Source organism: Sander vitreus, chromosome 10 (genome assembly GCF_031162955.1).
Source record: "Sander vitreus isolate 19-12246 chromosome 10, sanVit1, whole genome shotgun sequence".
NCBI classification, from domain to species: domain Eukaryota; kingdom Metazoa; phylum Chordata; class Actinopteri; order Perciformes; family Percidae; genus Sander; species Sander vitreus.
The window spans coordinates 23,676,942-23,696,017 of record NC_135864.1 but is presented as its reverse complement, the minus strand read 5'-3'; the positions used below and the strand labels follow the sequence as shown (position 1 = coordinate 23,696,017).

The window sequence follows — 19,076 nt, the reverse complement described above, 5'->3', positions numbered from 1 at the left end:
TACTTTTATCGTTCTACAACGGTCCAGTTCTAACCCTTGTTAGCCTGAGCAAACCCCCTGCTTTAATCTTATAGCAGAGGCAACCTAGAAACTAAACGTGCCTTCTCCAAGTGTTCTCAGCAATGTTCAAATGTATGTTGGCTCTCCTTCCGTGTCTTTGGATATCTGAATATCTGTCTCTGTAGCCTACTGTAGATGCCTTAAATCAGAAACACACTGCCTAAAGATACTTTACAATTTTGTTTTGGCAGTTTCTTTGTTTGGCAGTTTTTCATTGCTCAAGGTACCAGGCTTTTGCTGCTCCTGCAGTATCTTAGAGCGGAGGTTCCCAGCCTGTAACCCTAACCCTAAGTGTAACATAGGTTGTAAGATTTTTCTGTATTAAATTAGTCTAATTTTAATTATTTTTAGTGGCCGAAGTGAGAGTTCCCAGTATTTTACAAGAACATATCAAAATTTGAGAAATGTAAATGAAACAATGATAATTGTTTGCTGACAATACCAATGAATGTTTAGTAAGGATCATATTTTTAGTCTATGGTAAGGATACACTGCTCTGTACACATCTTCATGTTCACTAGAAACATTGCATTTGTAACTTTTATTTAGAAAATATGAACCGGATGTCGTACGTGTTTCCGTATCCGCTTTAGGCCACCACAGTCGTGACAGCTACAGGGTTGCCGCCGGTGTGATTAACGGCGCAAATACATTAATGAAAAGCCATGGAAGACAAGGCACAGATACAAGAGGCGATTAAAATCCAAGGTGAAGTCGTTCGGAAGTTAAAGTCAGAGAAGGCGAGCAAAGAGCAGGTTAGTACTCTCTTTAATGGTAATGTTAAGATTTTCACATGCGGGTAACAGCATGTCCATTTGGCATTTAACAGAACTGGGTTGCTAGCTAGCCATACTGCATAGCTAACGTACCAAACCTCGTTTAACTTTCCGTCAAAGTAGTGTGGCCTTTAGTACATAATGTTGTCCAAAGCTGAATCACTGCTGTCTGATCTATTATGAGTCACTTATTTATTCGGCACACATTATGTCCACTAACGCTTACGTATTAAAATTAAACTCCCATTATAAAATATAAACTTATTCTAAAAGAAATCCTCTGCTATTTATAAGCCGAATTAATTGGGAGATGACAATGATTTGGGAAACACAACTCGTTAGTTTGTACGGTGCATATGTGTTCAGTGATAAGTGAGTCAACATTAAAATAGCTCTAAGTTATGGTAACTTAGCTAGGTATAACAGCCTGCTAGCTCTACGCACTGGGGCCACTAGCTATTTGGCCTGCTACCACATCATGCGTCAGGTAGCAAAGACTGCTTGTCACCAAAGATACGGCTGTAACAAACGGCTCAAAACCAGATATAGCGTTAGTACATTTTATTTGCAAAGGGACGTTTTAGACGACTGCGTCCCGATGCGTCCAAACGTTAACTTTAAATGTTTAAGGATATAACGTTAGCTGATGCAATAACTTCCCTTATTAACACATGCAGATGCTATCAAAAATGTGAAAGAGCCTGTGGCAATTTAAAGTATGTAACGCTAGCCGACGTCTTCAGGTGCCAGGTTAATGTCTGTGGTCTGAAACACCTATCTGACAGGGTAATGTTGTCTTTATCATCAGCCAGCACACAGATTATGACTATGTGCCAGTCAGCTGTTCTGGACTACAGGATGATGTTCATTGTCCTCTTCCTCTGTCATGCAACGTAGAGGATGTTGCAGCAGGTGGACGGTTTTGAAGTATTGTGGGAAATGAACGTTTCTTAACAAAAGTTTTAAGCCCTTAATGCAATGAGCGATAGAGTGCCAGCTGTTTCTCAGTGTACATGTCTAGCTGAAGAGTCCACAGATATATATATATATATATATATATATATATATATATATATATATATATGTATGTGTATGTGTGTGTGTGTGTGTAAGCTTTGTCTCCTCCTTTATTTGTGTTGTTTGGTCTGAAATCTCTGCTGTTATGTCAGGGACTGTTGAGACCCGCCTTTTCCCACCATGACATCACCAGGGGCCGCGTCTATACAGTCACACATGGTGCAGTAGTTATTGGAAGTGACAGTGGAGAGTTCAGTAGTCTTTTTCACAGGAGACATCATCATAGTAGGAAAAGCACACAGGTGTTATTAATAAGATAAACAGTGACTCTGTTCTATTCAAGTGAGCTGTGCCAGTGAGCCAGCATGCACAATAACACTTAAAAACATCTTAAACACAAGTCGCTAGCGCTAAACCCACCAGACTCCATTTCAAAAAGCAATACTTTTAACGTGTATAGAGCCAACATATTTTCCCATCTAAATCTGTAAACTGTGTTTATTTCGACCAAAACTAGAGTTGTGATGGTTGGAAAAGTGGAAAGACGACCCAAAACGGCTTTTCATTGTTTTATTTTGTTTCTGTCGGCTTTGAATGAAGTGTATGTTACGATGCTAAAATTACTGTTTATTTATATGGAGTCTGGTGGGTTTAGCGAACGCAATTTCCCGGATGTTTTTATGTTTAAAAAAAAAAAAAAAATGGTTCTTACTCTTTAACAGAAAAGTCGACCTCCTTAGAAATCCTTTCCATAATGTTGTCAGACACGTAGAATATTAATCTGAGCCTGTCAGTGGCAAAACGAAATACTGGACCAATGTCAAAGATTGTTCCTATCAGTCAGTTAGACACAAAAACATAGGAAAATCAGGTTGAAAAAACGGTAGTTACCCTTTAAGCAAGGATTTTATTGTGAGGAGTTTTAAAATGCTGGAAACACAGATTTGATACTTGGGTCAGAGCAGGACTGTGCGTGCGTGCGTGCGTGTGTGTGTGTGTGTTGCGTTGGGCTGGCGTCTTTGATTGACTTTGGTCTTGTGTGATCTCATGTCCTGCCCTCCACCCTGTGATGATGATGCGTCATGCACCCCCCCACCCCCCCTAGTGACAGGGTTGCTTACCACTTTTCTCCTGTTCTTCCTGCCTGGCCCTGGTGGATGACCCTTCATCATCTACCTCACTGTCTCCTGGACATCTTTGCTCAACTCACTTCCTGGTTCCGCTGCTACTGGCTGTTGTGATTGGCTGCTGTGGCTGGCCCTGTACAACTCCACTGGACATTGCTGTACCCGTAATGCACTCCTGAACTTTTAACCGGTCGGATTTCTGGACTTATTGTTCTTCTTGTCCGTGCTGTGGGACCAACATGCTGACCGTGTTCTGTGTTCGTGCGTGCTCTGGTCTGGCGGGCTTTCGGACTGCAACACGGGTCCGATCTATGCATTCGCTACCTGGGATTACTGTTGCGCAGGTAGGCCTCTGGAGGGGGGAGGGGTGTGTGTGTGTGTGTGTGTGTGTGTGTGTGTGTGTGTGTGTGTGTGTGTGTGCGCGCGCTTGTTTTACCATATTCGTGGGGTCCAAAAACCGGGGAATACAGTATACTTGTGGGGTCTGCACAGCCTTGTGGGGCCAAAATGCTGGACCCCACAAGATTAAAGGGCTGTTTGAGGGTTAAGACTTGGTTTCAGGATTAGGGTTAGAATTAGGTTAGGGTGAGGTTAAGGTTAGGCATTTAGTTGTGATGGTTAAGGTTAGGGTAAGGGGCTAGGGAATGCATTATGTCAATGACGGGTCCCCACAAAGATAGTGAAACGTGTGTGTGTGTGTGTGTGCGAAATCTCCTGTCACTACTAGGGATGCAACGATTATAGATTTTGTTGATACGATTATAGTCTGAAAAATAATCACGGTTTCACGATTATTATGCATTAATTCATTTCACTGCTAACGTATGAAATCACATAAACACTCTAGATTTGAATGTGTTATGTATTGCTGCCTTTTGAAGTAAGGGTTAACTTCGGCGGAGGACGGTTCACGCCTCGCCGTCGTCCATTAATACCTGACAATGGACACCTCGGCGGCCATTAACCCGCTTATACCATGGTCACTTGCCAAATAACACATTTTTAAAACTTAAAAAATTAGTTTATATTTTAATTTGTTTTACAATCGAAATCTAAAGTTTTTACAAACAACTCCTGGTTACGCCTGATGGTTGGACTAATACCTGGAACAATCATTCCCATCCTATAAGGTTCTTATGCAATGCAAACGTTCACTCCTCCAGGAAATAGGAAGGACCTTGGATACGACTTGCCTCCCGTAGCAACGGGAGATATTTGTAGTCAGCTCAGCTACGAGCCAGAAAGCTAACGCTATGCTAGCAAGATCCAAAGTCAATAACATTGTGTACAGTTGGCAAACAGTAAAAATAATTTGACGGTGTGTTGAACAACAAGACAAACTAGCTATCCTGCCATGTCATTGTCCCCAAAACAATATAACGACTTTCACGAACAATTTTATCCGCGATGTGTAACGTTACTGTCGGCCGCAGCCTGAAGTAGCGACCTGAACAGTGAACGGGATGTGAGATGACGTTATTTGCTGTGAAACAAAGTCAGTCCAGAGGGGCACTAAAACGTAACGTTTATATTGTCAAGGAGGTTTAATAAGAACTGCACGCATTGCTACACATACCTTGCAGTCAGTTAACACTCGGTGTAGCAGAGCCTTAATAATTACAATGAATTAACTGTGACGTTTTAAAGCGCGGTTAATAGTGAAATCGGGTAACCGCTGCATCCCTAGTCACTACATGTCATCTGTAGTTGTTCAAGTTTCTCGTTGACGTGTGTACGTGTCTGTGTGTGTGTGTCTCTTGCAGATTGATGAAGAGGTAGCCAAACTGCTGCAGCTGAAGGCTCAGATAGGAGGAGACGATGGCAAACATCAGTTTGTCCTCAAGACGGCAAAGGTAAGACCCTCATGCTCCTGTATTCAAACACATGCATTTAATTCGCAATAGGAAATAAAAAATGATTACTGTTGGGCTAACCTGGTGTGAAAATACGATCCGTATCTTGGATGCAATCCAATGCAGATAGAATCTGGCTCTCACTGTGATGATGACATCCATTCAGCTTGAACACACTCATAACAAAATATATGCTAACGTCACGCCTTCTGCTCTCTCAACCTGCCTGTCCCACAGCTGTAGACGGCAGGGACGAGGTGGGCTTGTGGTTAAGCTGCACACCATACGCTGTGCTTCTTTCAGCAGCACCTCATCCATGTAATTAAAATGTCTTTTAATGCAGAAACAAGCCAAATAAAGACTTCTAGATTCCAATCTCCCTCCCAAACGTGATATGCCCCAATGAATATTCATGCAAACATGACTTCTGGTTGATCACATAAAAAGAATCCTGTAAATATACAAGTCGCTAACCGTCTATCACAGCTGAACTTTCCCACCAATGTGTGCAGTGCCTATCAAAAGACATCAGCGGCTGTTTTAGGAATGTCTGAAGAGGACAAAGCTCCGACACAGAGTCACTGCAGTAACTGTACTGCAATGTTTAAGACTGAGATATACCCATGAAACCACACAAACGGGGAATAATAATAACGGTGGTCGTCTGACAGTAGACATGCTGGGTAGCTTAGCCTGCTAGTGCTAGCGTGGCAGACCTGCTAGCTTTCCAGACCGTGGCCTTGCAGGTCCTAGTGGCCCCCTGCACCTGGAATGCAACGTGTTTGTTGACAAGTTGACCAGCTCTGCCCATCCGATCACAAAGCGGCAGAGTCAATCAAAATGTCCATTGATACGGGTTGTTCAACCTACATTGTGTAAGTTTTTGAGTTGATTCTTAGAAAAAACCCTTTGTTCTTTCACAAATATATGCTCATTCATGGGTAATTACTTCCACCAACTAATCAAAGTATTCTCGTAAGCGTAGAATCTGCCATTCAGAATCATTCAGAATACATACGGGCGAGTCGCTCGAATTGCGGCAGCCATGTTGCGCCTCCATCGTTAAAATAAATTAGCCAAAGAGGGACATACCTCCGCCTTTCACGCTTTTACACTCGGTGGCACCGTGACGAATGCGAGCCGGGAGATTACTCGCAACTGCCGGCAGATTTGAAAGTCTGTTGAAGATGGAGGATCACACCTATTCTCGAGGACATGTGACGGAGTCGCCAAGGAAGCAAAAAAAGAGAATTAAAACGACAACGCGACAGGCAAAGCAACAAGACCAAAGTTAATATTGGAGTGGGTTTTCCAAGATGGAAAGAGGAGCAAGGATTTTAAAAAGGACGTCAAAGTCGCCTGCTTTCTTCTCGACAGGTAATTTAGCCTATTTGTGTAAATTCAAAGTTTTATAGTTGCCCGGCTAACTATAGCATGGTTGCGCATTACGTCGCGATTTCCCTGGCAGACAACTCGCGTCATGCAGTTGTAACACAGACTAGGCTACAGCCAGAACGGCTGCGTGTAAACGATGGCGATACTAAGAGCTAATTTCGGGTTCGGCCACCGTAGGAGTTAAAACGCGCTCGGAAGGGGAAGGGCTAGAAAGTAATATTCAGTTGGTTGTCGTGTAAAATTTCACCGCTAGATGGCAGAAATTCTTACACAACGTAGCTTTGATGATGTCATTATTCAGATAATGTATCACGTCAGTGTTGAGTTGTCCCTGTTGTAGCTCACTGTGGATCTTGTATGACCATAACTCGGGACATCAGGATATTTCCAAAATACATTTTCCTCTTCAGTCAACATGACACATGAGAAGCAGTAACTGACAGCAAGTAACAGATTTGTTTTGCAGAACAATACATTCTTAAAACTAATTTTTCACTCTCACTCAGCCAGTTAATTCACTACAATTCACATATTCCAGGGTGTTCCCTGCCATTTATAAGTCTTGGGTGCAGCACCGAGCCTAAGCTGAATGAATGTGAAATGCAGCAAAAACAACAACTTTGAAAAAAGCATTAAACTAACTAAAAGCCTTTTTCTCAGGTCTAATGATTGTAGTTGGACTTTTATTTAGCAAGCTTTGTCTTTAAGCATTTTAAATTGCGTTATTTATTTATTATCTGCTCTAGCTTTTCCAAAGTTTTAGACACAGGTATGGTGTGAATAACAGTCCAAAATGACGTCAAATTGCATTAAAAATTTTATTATTGAAAAACGTTGACTTTTTCTTGAGGAAAGACCCTTTAACCCCGCCGCCAAATTCGCGCACCCAAGTCTTCGATGAACCCAGGGAAAACACTGTAGTCCTCTGAAAGCTTTCACCTGACGGTCCGACTGAGAGGCAGCGAATGTTTCTCTCTCTCCCCCAGGGAACGAGGGACTACAACCCCAAGCAGATGGCCATCAGAGAGAGAGTCTTCAACACCATCATCAGCTGCTTCAAACGCCACGGAGCAGAGACCATCGACACACCCGTATTTGAACTCAAGGTAGATTTGCACACAACACAATTGAACACATTCACCGCTCAGTGCTAGGGCTGCTCAATATGAGGAAAACTTGCAATATTGTTGTTAGGGTTGGGTATCGTTTGGATCTTTACAATTCCGATTAGTGATAGACCGATTTTATCGGCCGATATTTGCGTTTTGACTGCTGCGTTCGCCGATAGTTTTTTCCTGGCATTATTTACAGATAGGCATCCACAGGCAGCTCTGTGTTGCTGGAGACGCTGCAGTTCACGTGCAGACCATGCACTGCCCCTCCCCCTCTAGCCAGGCTTCCAGCACCATGGCAGTCTTAAATTACAAATCAAGCACTTTATTTCAATGGCTACTTTTCAGGTTTATTGTTTTCTTAAATTATTTAAATGTGTTGACAAAGGACCTTTTGTGATGACTTGATTATATCTGTCTTATAATATGTCAGCAAGCAGTGCATCATCAAGGCTGTGTTGTAGATGTTGATGAAAGTCTTTTACCCTTGCACAGTTAACCATATGCAGTGCACCCATCCATATGATGCACATTGCACACATAATTTGGGTGATATGAATGTAAGATGATTGCAGAAGTGACACTGATCTGTGTTTTTGTTTATTATTTTGAAAGAAATGGCAGAACAGATTCTGAAAACAAATCCAGTGTGGCTCAAGAAAATCGGCAGCCCGTATCGGTCATCGGCTAAGGCTGATGAAAAAAAAATCTGCATCGGCACTAAAAAAATCCAAATCGGTCGATCCCTAATTCCGATGCCGATTCTGATTCCTAAACCAATTCTTGAAAAACTGAAAAATTACATCAAAGAGAGGCTCTTTTATAGATGTAGCCGTAATATGCTTTTACATCTGTTTTGGCGAGCCCAGAGGGAAAATATGGCATTTTAAATTTAGCCTACATTTACGGTAGCTAGCTAACGGTAGACTACAGAGTATATTTTTTATAGCGGCAGAGGGAAAATATTTCAGTCGACACATTAAGTGGAGCCGAAATGAGGAACCGAAATTTGCGTTCTAATCCGGTCCGATGCCTACCTAGGAACCCAACCCTAATCGTTGCGATAACTAAACAGATATTAACAGGGCTCAACGCTAACTTTTTAAAGTGGCTGCTGGCTTGGCGACCAGGCATCAGCTTTTGGTTGCCGAAATTGACAATACGGTTGCCATGTTTTAAACTGCCTATATTTGGAGCACTTCATTTCTTGTGTAACTATACCACATATTTTAATAATGAAACAATGAGATAATGGCCTGCAATATAATTTCCCATCCCTCTCAAATATGGGTGCAACGGATCACAAAACTCACTGATCGCATTGCAGTTTTGAGTCACGGATCGGATCAATTTTCGGATCAGCACAAAATTTAAATGATTATTGAAGATGGAATAACTAACTTTTAACAGTAATTACTTCTTTCACCAGTAAATTGCTGTTAAAAGGAAAAAAAACTGATGAGAAAAGGGTATTTTACAATAACTTTGAATGCACCATGATGTTTACCAGTAAACGCAACATTTTGTCCCGTCTGTTTTGTTTTTCAGACAACAGCAGTGACCAGTGCTAGTTTGTGTCTGTTAGCTCATAGCTTTAGCGGCAGATTACAGTCTCACTTTTACACCGGTTAGCTGTCAGCATTTTAACCGTGTTTATTCTAGTTACTACTGTAGCTAACGGTAGGCTAACGCTACCTGCTGTGTAACGTGTTATTAGTGTTTACTAGGGTGACATGCAGCGATGTTTCTGTAGCCTCTAACGTGGGTTTCGGAGCATCAGAGGTGCAGCGCAGACATTTAAGCGGCACCATAATGAGGCGCCAAAATCCGCGTTGCTATTCCGTCCGGTAGATACCGGGCACCGGTGCCATAGTAGCACCGGATTTTAACACACGGCGTTAACGTGAACAGAAAGTTGCGTTGCCGGTATCTTTTCACGGCAAACGCTCGTGTGTGGAAAGCGGTCGCACAGCTGAAATGTTGTGTTGCGCACAAACGTAGTGTTTAAACTTTACGGAGACAACTAAGCTAAGAAAATATTCTACTTATAATATATATATATATTAAATATAATACTTCTTTTTAAATACATTTTCCAATTTTGTAAGTTTTGATTTGGTTTTTGCCAATGGCAACCGTTACTGTCGAGCCCTGATTAAGGTGTTCTCAGTTCTGCATTTCTGCTGCTTCAGTACTCTGCCAAAATTCGACAAATGTCTTTCGCAATATGTCGCAGCCTTTCGCGACGTGTTTATTCGCTGCAGTTGATATCGCAATGACAATTAAAAAAAACAAAACAAAAGAGTGATTTATTGTGCAGCCCTACTCTGTGCATATGTGCCAAGCATCTCCCATTCCCCGCTGTGACGTCGTGTCCTCTGTGTTGTGTGCAGGAGACGCTGACAGGGAAATATGGAGAAGATTCCAAGCTCATCTACGACCTCAAAGACCAGGGAGGAGAGCTGCTGTCCCTCAGATATGACCTCACTGTATCCTTACAACACACAGCAGGGCTTTTTCCTGACTCAAAGTGGGCCTGGGGGGGGGGGGGGGGAATACGCACAACAGCTAGCATGATCGGTTTGCGTGCAGTGAAAGCAATGAGCCTGTGTTTCCTTATTTAACAGAAATCTATACATTTGTCCTGTTGAAAAAAAACAACCTTTTCTTAACAGTAATTTTTATTTGTCTGTCGTGACATCATCCTTAAGTTTCTATTCATTGAAGAAATACGGAATTACGTTTCGTCATAGTTCTCTCTTCTTTGATTTGGAAAGGTTGTTTATTCATTTTAGTCTGGTTTTCGTGGTGAAAAAAAGATTGTTAATGAATATTTTTTCTATCTTAGTTTTTGTTTGTGGAATCAAAGGACATTAAGCATCATAAGCTGTGTGTGTGTGTGTTCCTTGACCTGCCCTCTCTCAGGTGCCCTTTGCCCGCTACCTGGCCATGAACAAGATAACCAACATCAAGCGCTACCACATCGCTAAGGTGTACCGCCGTGACAACCCGGCCATGACCCGCGGACGCTACCGCGAGTTCTACCAATGTGTGAGACTTCCTCCGATACATTTTCACTCCTGCCAGGGACACAGAGCCACTGTCTGGCTGAACGGTTAGATCTTTTGGAAACGGACCGGGTTTAATTTGTGTCTGTGTGTGTGTTTCAGGATTTTGACATCGCAGGGCAGTACGACGGCATGATTCCAGATGCTGAGTGTCTGAAGATTGTCCATGAAATCCTCAGTGAGCTGGACCTCGGAGACTTCCGTATCAAGGTTTGTCACATTTGTCCAGCGCGATTTCATCTCAATAACTGAAACGGTCGGACTTTGATCAGCAGTGTGATCTCTGTGACCACGTCCTCCATGTCCAGGTCAACGACAGACGCATCCTCGACGGGATGTTTGCTGTGTGCGGCGTCCCGGACGACAAGTTCCGCTCCATCTGTTCAACAGTGGATAAACTGGACAAGGTGAGTGCATGCACTGAGCTTTTATTGTTTTTTAATTCTGCAAACCTGATTCCCGTTAGGAACCCCTGTTCATTTACAGAAGGGTTAAACGTGATACGTTAAGACTCGTAGGCAGTGCTCTACAAAGTCAGCTGTTGTTCTGAAAGAAGGCCTCAGACACTCAGTCTGATGTAGTCTATATCAACGACGTTTCATTTTCGGGATTGTTCAGGTGCCGCCTGAAATTCCGCCGGATGTCCCTCCTTTTTGTTAACTGCTCCTCAGATCTCTGCAGGGTAAATCCAGACAGCTAGCTAGACTATCTGTCCAGTCTGAGTTTTCTGTTGCACGACTAAAACAACTTTTGAACGTACACGTTCCACCAAAACAAGTTCCTTCCAGAGCCCATTTGGCAGAGGCAAAGTGGCTCCATCCGGCGCTTAGCACCGCCCAAGACGATTGTGATTGGTTTATAGAAATGCCAATACACCAGAGCACGTTTTTCTCCCGTCCAGGAATGCTGTGTGGACTAGCCAGACCTTCCTCCGCAGCACTGTGGAGGAAGGTCTGGCATTGTGAGACTGATGAGAACGCCTTCCACATGCCTCCGTTCTTTTCTCTTCTCTCTGTTATCGATCAGTGTCTGGTAGGAATGTCACGATGCATTGTGGATCAGTTAAAAATCGATTGATTTAAGTGTGTATACAGCAGGTACCAGATAGCTAGTAACGTTAGCTGGCTTAAACACGGTTAAAATGCTGACAGTTAAACGGTGTAAAGTGTGGCTGTTTTTCACTGTTGAGGATTCCAACAGCGGGACATACAACAGCTGTTGCATGTCCGAAAATACTGTTCGGTTGCACTTTTGATAAGAGGACACATCTGCTGTTTTGGACAGTTTATGTAAATAAAGGAATATTTTTCAGTCATTGAATTCTGTTCAAGTCAAGAATCGTATCGTGAATCATGAGTTGAGTATACGTTCCATCCCTAGTATCTGTCTTTGAGTCGTGTCCTTGTGTCTTCCCCCCCCTCCCCAAGATGCCCTGGGAGGACGTGAAGAAGGAGATGGTGAATGAGAAGGGCCTATCAGAGGAGGCTGCCGACCGGATCGGAGAGTACGTCAGTTTGCAGGGTGAGACGTCCCCCAAACTCACACAAGATGAGACATCTGTCCTCAGAAAGGCTGTCCAATCAGCTGGCAGCTGGTCCAAGCTCCTCCAATGGGATCTGTTGCTGGTTTTGTTAGTCTTCTAGAGCAGGGGTCTTCAATGTTTTTTTTTAAGCCAAGGACCCCTTAACAGAGACTTAGCAGGGACCCCCTACTACATATATTGTATAAACTGGGCCTACAATAACGTGTGGGTGGCCTAAAGCCTTCATACATACCTTTTTAGTGCATACATTACTAAGCTATTAAAATAATTGTTGGCATGATTTTATAAATCATCTTTTAATGTTACACATATATGTGGAACAGTATAATATTAATATTTACAGTCTATGGGATGAACTGTATCTGTGGATGGCTACCTTGGTGACTACCTTACCTACAGGCCAGTAAGCCTATCGTCAGTGGTTGTTTTTTTCACAAATAGGTTGCATTATATTTGCTAATAATATGCTGGATTCATGTTAAGACAATTACATTTTTGAAAAAGATTAACAATAATTTGGTGGCCCCACTGCAGTAACTCTAAGGCCCCCTTAAGGGTCCCGAACCACCTGTTGAAGATCTCTGGTCTGGTTTGGTTTAGGGGCAAAACAGTTGGAAATTGTGAATGCCATTGTTCTAGAGCTGCAGCGTAACAGGATCTTTTCATTTTAAGGTTATTCTTTGGACATTTCAGGCCTTTTATGAGATAGGACAGCTGAAGACATGCAAGGGGGAATGACATGCAGCTTCGGCCACAGGTTGGAGTCAAACCTGCGGCCGAAGCTGCAAAGATGAATCTATTAGTTGTCAACAACAAAACATACTTTGATGAATCGATTAATTGGTTTGAGTCATTTTTTTTCTGAACAAAAAGTCAAACTTGTGTGATGTCAGCTTGTTAAATGTGAGTATTTTCTAGTTTCTTCTCTCCTCTGTGACAGTAAACTGAATATCTCTGAGTTGTGGACAAAACAAGACATTTGAGGACGTCATCTTGGGCTTTGGCAAACACTGCTCCACATTTTTCACCATTTTCTGACATTTTAGAGACCAACCCACTAATCCATTCATCCAGGAAACAATCGGCAATGAAAATTAATCGTTAGTTTAAGCCCTACATTGTACACTATTTTTTTTTTTTTTTTTTTTAAGATACATTTTTTATTGCCTTTTTATATTTTAAACATACAGAACAGAAAAACACAATTGAACAAGAACAAAAACCCTCTCCCACCCACCACCCTCTGCGTTCTCGGGGAAAGTTGAGCCGGCTGGCCAAATCTTCCTCTGTCTCCCGAGCAGGTGTAATTTAGAGTCGTCATTAAGTAACAAAACAATCGGGTCAGCAGGAATACGACATCCTATCACATCAGATATTATTGATGTTGTTTTATTCCAGAACTCATGCACCTGTTCACACTCCCAGACCATGTGCAGGAAAGTTCCAGTTTGTTCAGGTTGATAGAACGTGCAGTAGGGAGTGGGAATGACTTCAGAGTCATATCTCTTCTGAGGAGTCCAATATGACAGTACACAATTTTTGGGATATTTTAAATTCCAAACAATAAATCAATAAATAATAGGCAGCTTTGTCACAGAGCTCTGCTGTAGAGGACTGCACAAAATCTCGTGGGAGCGGGCGTTTTAACGGGGGCTGCGGCTGGGAGCGGGCGCTCCAAAAAATAGACAGCGGGTCGCGGGATTTAGGAGCGCTGCTCCTGATCAGCGCTGTAACCGACCATTAGGGTCGCCTCGCTTGGTTTCATTAGAAAATCAACGCAAATCGGCACGCGATGCATCCAGTTAAACACCAGCCAAACGCTTCATTAACACTCCTCTACTCCCTCCCTCTCACTTCTTTCCCGGGGCACTGAGGGATCCAATCGACAGGGACTTTTAACACGAAATCTGTTAGATTGCGTTAAAAGACAGCGAAGTGAAGAAAAACAAACCCAACAACACGTCCTAAAATAAGTGAAAGAAATAAATGAATGTCACTTTGCCCTCACTTCACTAGAATAACCAACTATTGCACTTGCGTGAACGTACTAACGCACTAGAACATCATTTCGCTACTTCTGGCCAACAGGTAGGCTTATTTATTACTACACAGTAAAATAACTAGTTTCCCCGCAGGAGGGGAGACGACACAAAATCAATGGTCAATCTAATGTTCGCCGTGCGGGCGGGACCCAACACACCATGTGGCGGGAGCGGGCGGTAATGGTCAGAAATCCACGGGGAGCGAGCAGGAGCGGGATTAAGAAAGCGGTCCCGCGCAGGGCTCTACTCTGCAGCCTGTGTGCGCTCCTGTGGCTCAGTGTGCGCTGCTTGTGAAACAGCTGTTGGTATTGCAGGTGGAATGGACTTGGCGGAGCGCCTCCTGCAGGACCACCGGATGTCTCAGAGTAAGCAGGCGTGCGCCGGCCTGTCGGACATCAAGCTGCTCTTCAGCTACCTGCAGCTCTTCCAGGTCACAGACAAGGTACTGCTGTTTTACTTCAGTCATCCGAATGTTTGTTTTTCGGCACTTTTATTCTTTTCTTTTTGTTAGTTCACACCTTGTCCCTCTCCCCTGCAGGTGGTGTTTGACCTGAGTCTGGCCCGCGGTCTGGACTACTACACAGGAATCATTTACGAGGCGGTGCTGACTCAGGCCGGGGCGGCCCCGGCGCCCGCTGAGGCCCAGAACGGGGCGCCTGCAGAGGAGAGTGTCAGCGTGGGCAGCGTGGCGGGCGGCGGGCGCTACGACGGCCTGGTGGGCATGTTTGATCCCAAAGGCAGGAAAGTGCCGTGTGTCGGTGTCAGCATCGGCATCGAGAGGATCTTCTCCATCATGGAGCACAAGGCTGAGGTGTGTGTAGACTGTAATTGTGTGTGTGTGTGTGTGTGTGTGCGTGCGTGCGTGCGTGCCCGTAGACTGTGTGTGTTGTTCAGTGTGTGTGGGTGCAGACTGTAACTGTGTGTTGTTTAGTGTGTGCAGACTGTAATAGTGTGTGTGTGCAGACTGTAACAGTGTGTGTGTGTTGTTCAGGTGTCAGCAGAGAAGGTCCGGACCACGGAGGTTCAGGTGATGGTGGCGTCGGCTCAGAAGAACCTGCTGGAGGAGAAACTCCGACTCATCACGGAGCTCTGGGACGCTGGCATTAAGGTAGGTGTAGGTGTGTGTGTGTGTGTGTGTGTGTGTGTGTGTGGACTCTAGAGTCATATGGCGTTTTTCCATTACATGGTACCTGCTCGACTCTACTCGCCTTTTTTTGTTTTCTATTATGAAAATGCAACGCCTGAGCGACACACGTTGCTGTGACGTGTACTTACATTTTTTGAGAGGTGACGTCGGGCTACGACGTAGGATCGGTATCTCCACGTACCTACGTATGTAGCCACGGCGTCGATTTAACGCAGAGGCATAAGTCACGCTTTAAGGGAGGTACAGGATCTTTTGTGACTGCCATATTTCTATTTTTTTTTTTTTTTTTCATCAAATTCACACAGAATTTGGTTTGGATGTGTTTTTTTCGTTGTTTTGGATTGAATGCTGTGCGTGTTTGTTTCCAGGCGGAGGTGATGTATAAGAAGAACCCCAAACTGCTGAGTCAGCTGCAGCACTGCGAGGAGTCGGGGATCCCGCTGGTGGCCATCCTGGGAGAACAGGAGCTGAAAGATGGAGTGGTCAAACTCCGCGTCGTGGCCACCAGAGAGGAGGTGCCATGGACACACACACACACACACACACACACACACAGTGATTAATTAATCAAAATTAATCGCATACATAATTAACGGTGCCTGAACCGATACTTTTTAAGAAAGTAAGAAAAGGAAGAAAAAAAAAGGGTACTAAACAACAGTTGGTGACATTAAAGAACGGCTTGTTTATTGCTAAGGCCATATGGTCAAAAATGAATGATTTAATAATAATGTATAACAATAACTTATTTCACTAGTAAATTGCTGTTGAATGACAAAAACAACCACCAGATGGGAAAAGGACATTTACAATAACTTCAAATGCACCACGAGGCTGTAGTTTACCAGTTTCATTGAACGCACCGTCTGTTTCTCCGTTACATCCCGGTGTTGAATCCTCTACAGTAAAACACAGTCAAACTTTACACCGTTTAGCGTTAGCTGTCAGCATGTTAACCGTGTTTAATCCAGCTACTAGCTAGCGGTAGGCTAACGTTAGCTGCTGTCGAGTATAGTGTTAACTAGCTAGCGGTAGGCTAACGTTAGCTGCTGTCGAGTATAGTGTTAACTAGCGTCACGTGCAGCGGGGTTTGTGTTGCCTGTATCATCTGTTTCAGAGCATCAGAGAGAAGCGCAGACATATCAGTGGCACCAGATTTCGGTAGCCAGGGTTGGCAGGAAGAAGATTTTTACAAGTAAATGTTCCAATCAATGATCCAGGCAGAACATTCTCGTCTCCCTCCATTTTACAGTCCAATGGTGGCTAGAACGGCTCCAGATCAAACGTCAATATGGAATGGATTAATCTGCGTTATTTTTTTATTTTGACAGCCCTAATAAATACACAGACAGACACAGACTCAACAAATTCCTGATTTAAAGCACAGAACTTTAGCCGTCTTCTACAAGTGTGCTGAGTTTACGTCATATAAGGAAGAAACTAAAACATCACAGTGAAAGGTAAACAGAACATGATGGTAAGAAGAGTAAACTGGTGGAGTATTATCTATCTCCCAAATGTGCTGTTGTTATTATGTCCATATCCCAATATAGGATGACATGCACTAAACGACGTGAATATAGCATGATAGAGGATCATTCATCATTATCACCCTCCCAGCCAGCCTCGATACAGATCTGGACACACTCTTTCTGCCTAAATAAACCAGTGTCGGACTGACACAGCGTTTGAGTTTACGGTGGTTAGAAGCTGGTTGCAGGACTAACCTCCCCCATCCTGTTTCCTCTCCTCAGGTTGATATTTCCAGAGCAGATCTTATAGCTGAGATCAGGAAGAGGACCTCCGAGGCCTAGCCAACCGCCAACCCGATCACTTCAAACACAGACGCTCTGCACAACGACAAGTCACGTCACACACTGCAACACAGCACGCCAAAAGCAATGCCGCTAACTGGAGGTGTGACTGGAGAACACCACCTAGACTCAAAGTTGCAGCCAACACGGAATGTGATATGTTTTGGATTGTGTGTTACCGTTGTTTAATAGCGTGCTCTGAGGGAAAAAAAAACAAATCATTGATGTTATCTGTTCGAGCCCAAGAAGTCAAAGTTTCTTCTCCTCCATAAAAGCTGCTGGAGATCAGTTTGGTCTTCATCACATTAATGAGCTGAATCGGTTTTCAGAAACACATTATCTGTCCAGGACCAAGGCCGGCCGCTGTCCTACCTGAACCCGTCTCATGATTTACTGCAGTGCAACGTATAGCTTCAACTCATTTCTACCTTTATCAAACATGGCTGTACTGTCAAGTGTCTGAAATAAAAAGCATTCATCATTCTGCTCAATACTACAAACAGCTGCTGTGTTGACTGATAGAAGTGTGTGCGTGCGTAGTTATAGTGAAAAGGCTGTCACCCCTTTTTTCCCCAGCAGGTGCGTCTGCGTTCCTGAGGTGCTGCGGCCCCCCCCTCCCCCCCCCGTGAGCAATCACGGCCATTCAAGTCAATGTTTGATATTCCAGCTGCGCCTTGCCCTGAAGCATGTGCGAAGCGGCTCTCCGCTCCGCTAAAGATGCGCCCCAGGGGGGCTCATTTATAAAACTGTGCGTAGGATCCTTACTATAAGTGTACGTACGCCCAAAAGCCCAAAATGGCGTACGCCGAAAAAAAAGTCAGATTTATAAAACCGTGTGTACGCACACCTGTAAGCAATGTTCCCTTTATAAATCAGAGATTACCTACAAGTGTGCGTACGGGGATCAGCCTCTTATCCCGCCCTGTACGCACCCATTTTTAACCATAAATAGTCAACGCAAGGCACCTCATGAATGCTGATCAGTGTATGAATGACACTGGCGGTTGTTACACCGAATCATGACTGGCGGAGAAAAAGCTAAAAACTTCTCAGACGTTCAGGAATTGCTGCAAATTGAATTATAATTTTGGCCTGTTCTCGCACAGTGTAGGGAAACCTGATCTATAACTACATGTATTAATAATACGTCCAAGACGGCAGGCATTACGGCACTCAGGGACAGCTTCGATATACCAGACGTACTGTATATAAGATTTAACAGAACTATATATTATATCCAAACAAGCCTTAATGATAAAGTTGAAGATTATATGTAATATTTATTTAAAAAAAAAAAAAAAAACACTTAGCTGTCTGACATTTCCCTCTGGAAACAGCCGGTTGCCCCCTGAGTGGCGATGGACCGGGATGGCACGGTTCCGGCGCGTTGCCCTCTCTACTGGACCCAATTCAGTACATGGATCCAAGAGCTCAGCTTTAGGGAATCTAAATCGCCATATTAGCCAGTCATCGTCATGGTCCCTGAAGTCTCTTTCTCTCCTGATTCTTCCATTGGGGGTTAGTCCTCCTGCAGGGCCAGCAGTGCCATCATGCACGGGTTTACCGCAGTATTTATATATGTTTACAACAATTTGTGATTGTTAACACCTTACCAACACAGCATCAACTGGTGGTATCCCCCACCCCGAGACACAATTTGAAAACGAAAGAAAGTCTAATAGGCAAACACACTTTTCTTCATGCAGGTTTTGTCACAAACGGTATTTAAGTTCGGACTGATAACGAGGACATTAAGGGTAACAATTGCGCGAGAGCTTAACGACTGTATTTCCATACTTTGACATTTGATGATATATGCGCAGTATTAAAGACATATTTAGTTATTTACACTGTTCTGCCGTTATCTAATGGTAGGGTATTTGATACTATCCTGTATTCCATGCAGTCGGGTCATCTCCTGCGCTCCGTAGCGGACAACGTGACGGCGAGACAGCGCTGATCAAACATTAAAAACACATTTTTAATTAAGATTTGAGTTGGAGGTGTTTATGGAACAATTATCACTCAGTACAAGCGCAAATAAGACTGCTGGATTTAATCTTCATGGTAACGTGGATGATATGGAGTGAAGAAATGTGCGTGAGGCATTAATACTTGAAAA

General features: G+C 43.6%; 1 protein-coding gene across 2 annotated transcripts; it reads left to right on the top strand.

The window, feature by feature from the left end:
* The first annotated feature begins 646 nt into the window (after positions 1-646).
* hars (histidyl-tRNA synthetase) lies at positions 647-17,456 on the top strand. Of its 2 annotated transcripts, XM_078261012.1 has the most exons (14): positions 724-815; positions 2,959-3,324; positions 4,744-4,833; positions 7,215-7,334; positions 9,734-9,829; positions 10,266-10,391; positions 10,511-10,618; positions 10,717-10,815; positions 11,836-11,929; positions 14,308-14,435; positions 14,532-14,804; positions 14,985-15,101; positions 15,509-15,655; positions 16,895-17,456. In XM_078261012.1, the coding sequence occupies exons 2-14, from the start codon at positions 3,220-3,222 to the stop codon at positions 16,952-16,954; spliced, it is 1,563 nt and encodes a 520-aa protein (XP_078117138.1). In that variant the 5' UTR covers positions 724-815; positions 2,959-3,219; the 3' UTR covers positions 16,955-17,456. The 2 variants fall into 2 exon arrangements, with proteins under 2 accessions (XP_078117139.1, XP_078117138.1); XM_078261013.1 differs by lacking the exon at positions 2,959-3,324 and having other exon boundaries at positions 647-815.
* The last annotated feature ends 1,620 nt before the right edge of the window (positions 17,457-19,076 follow it).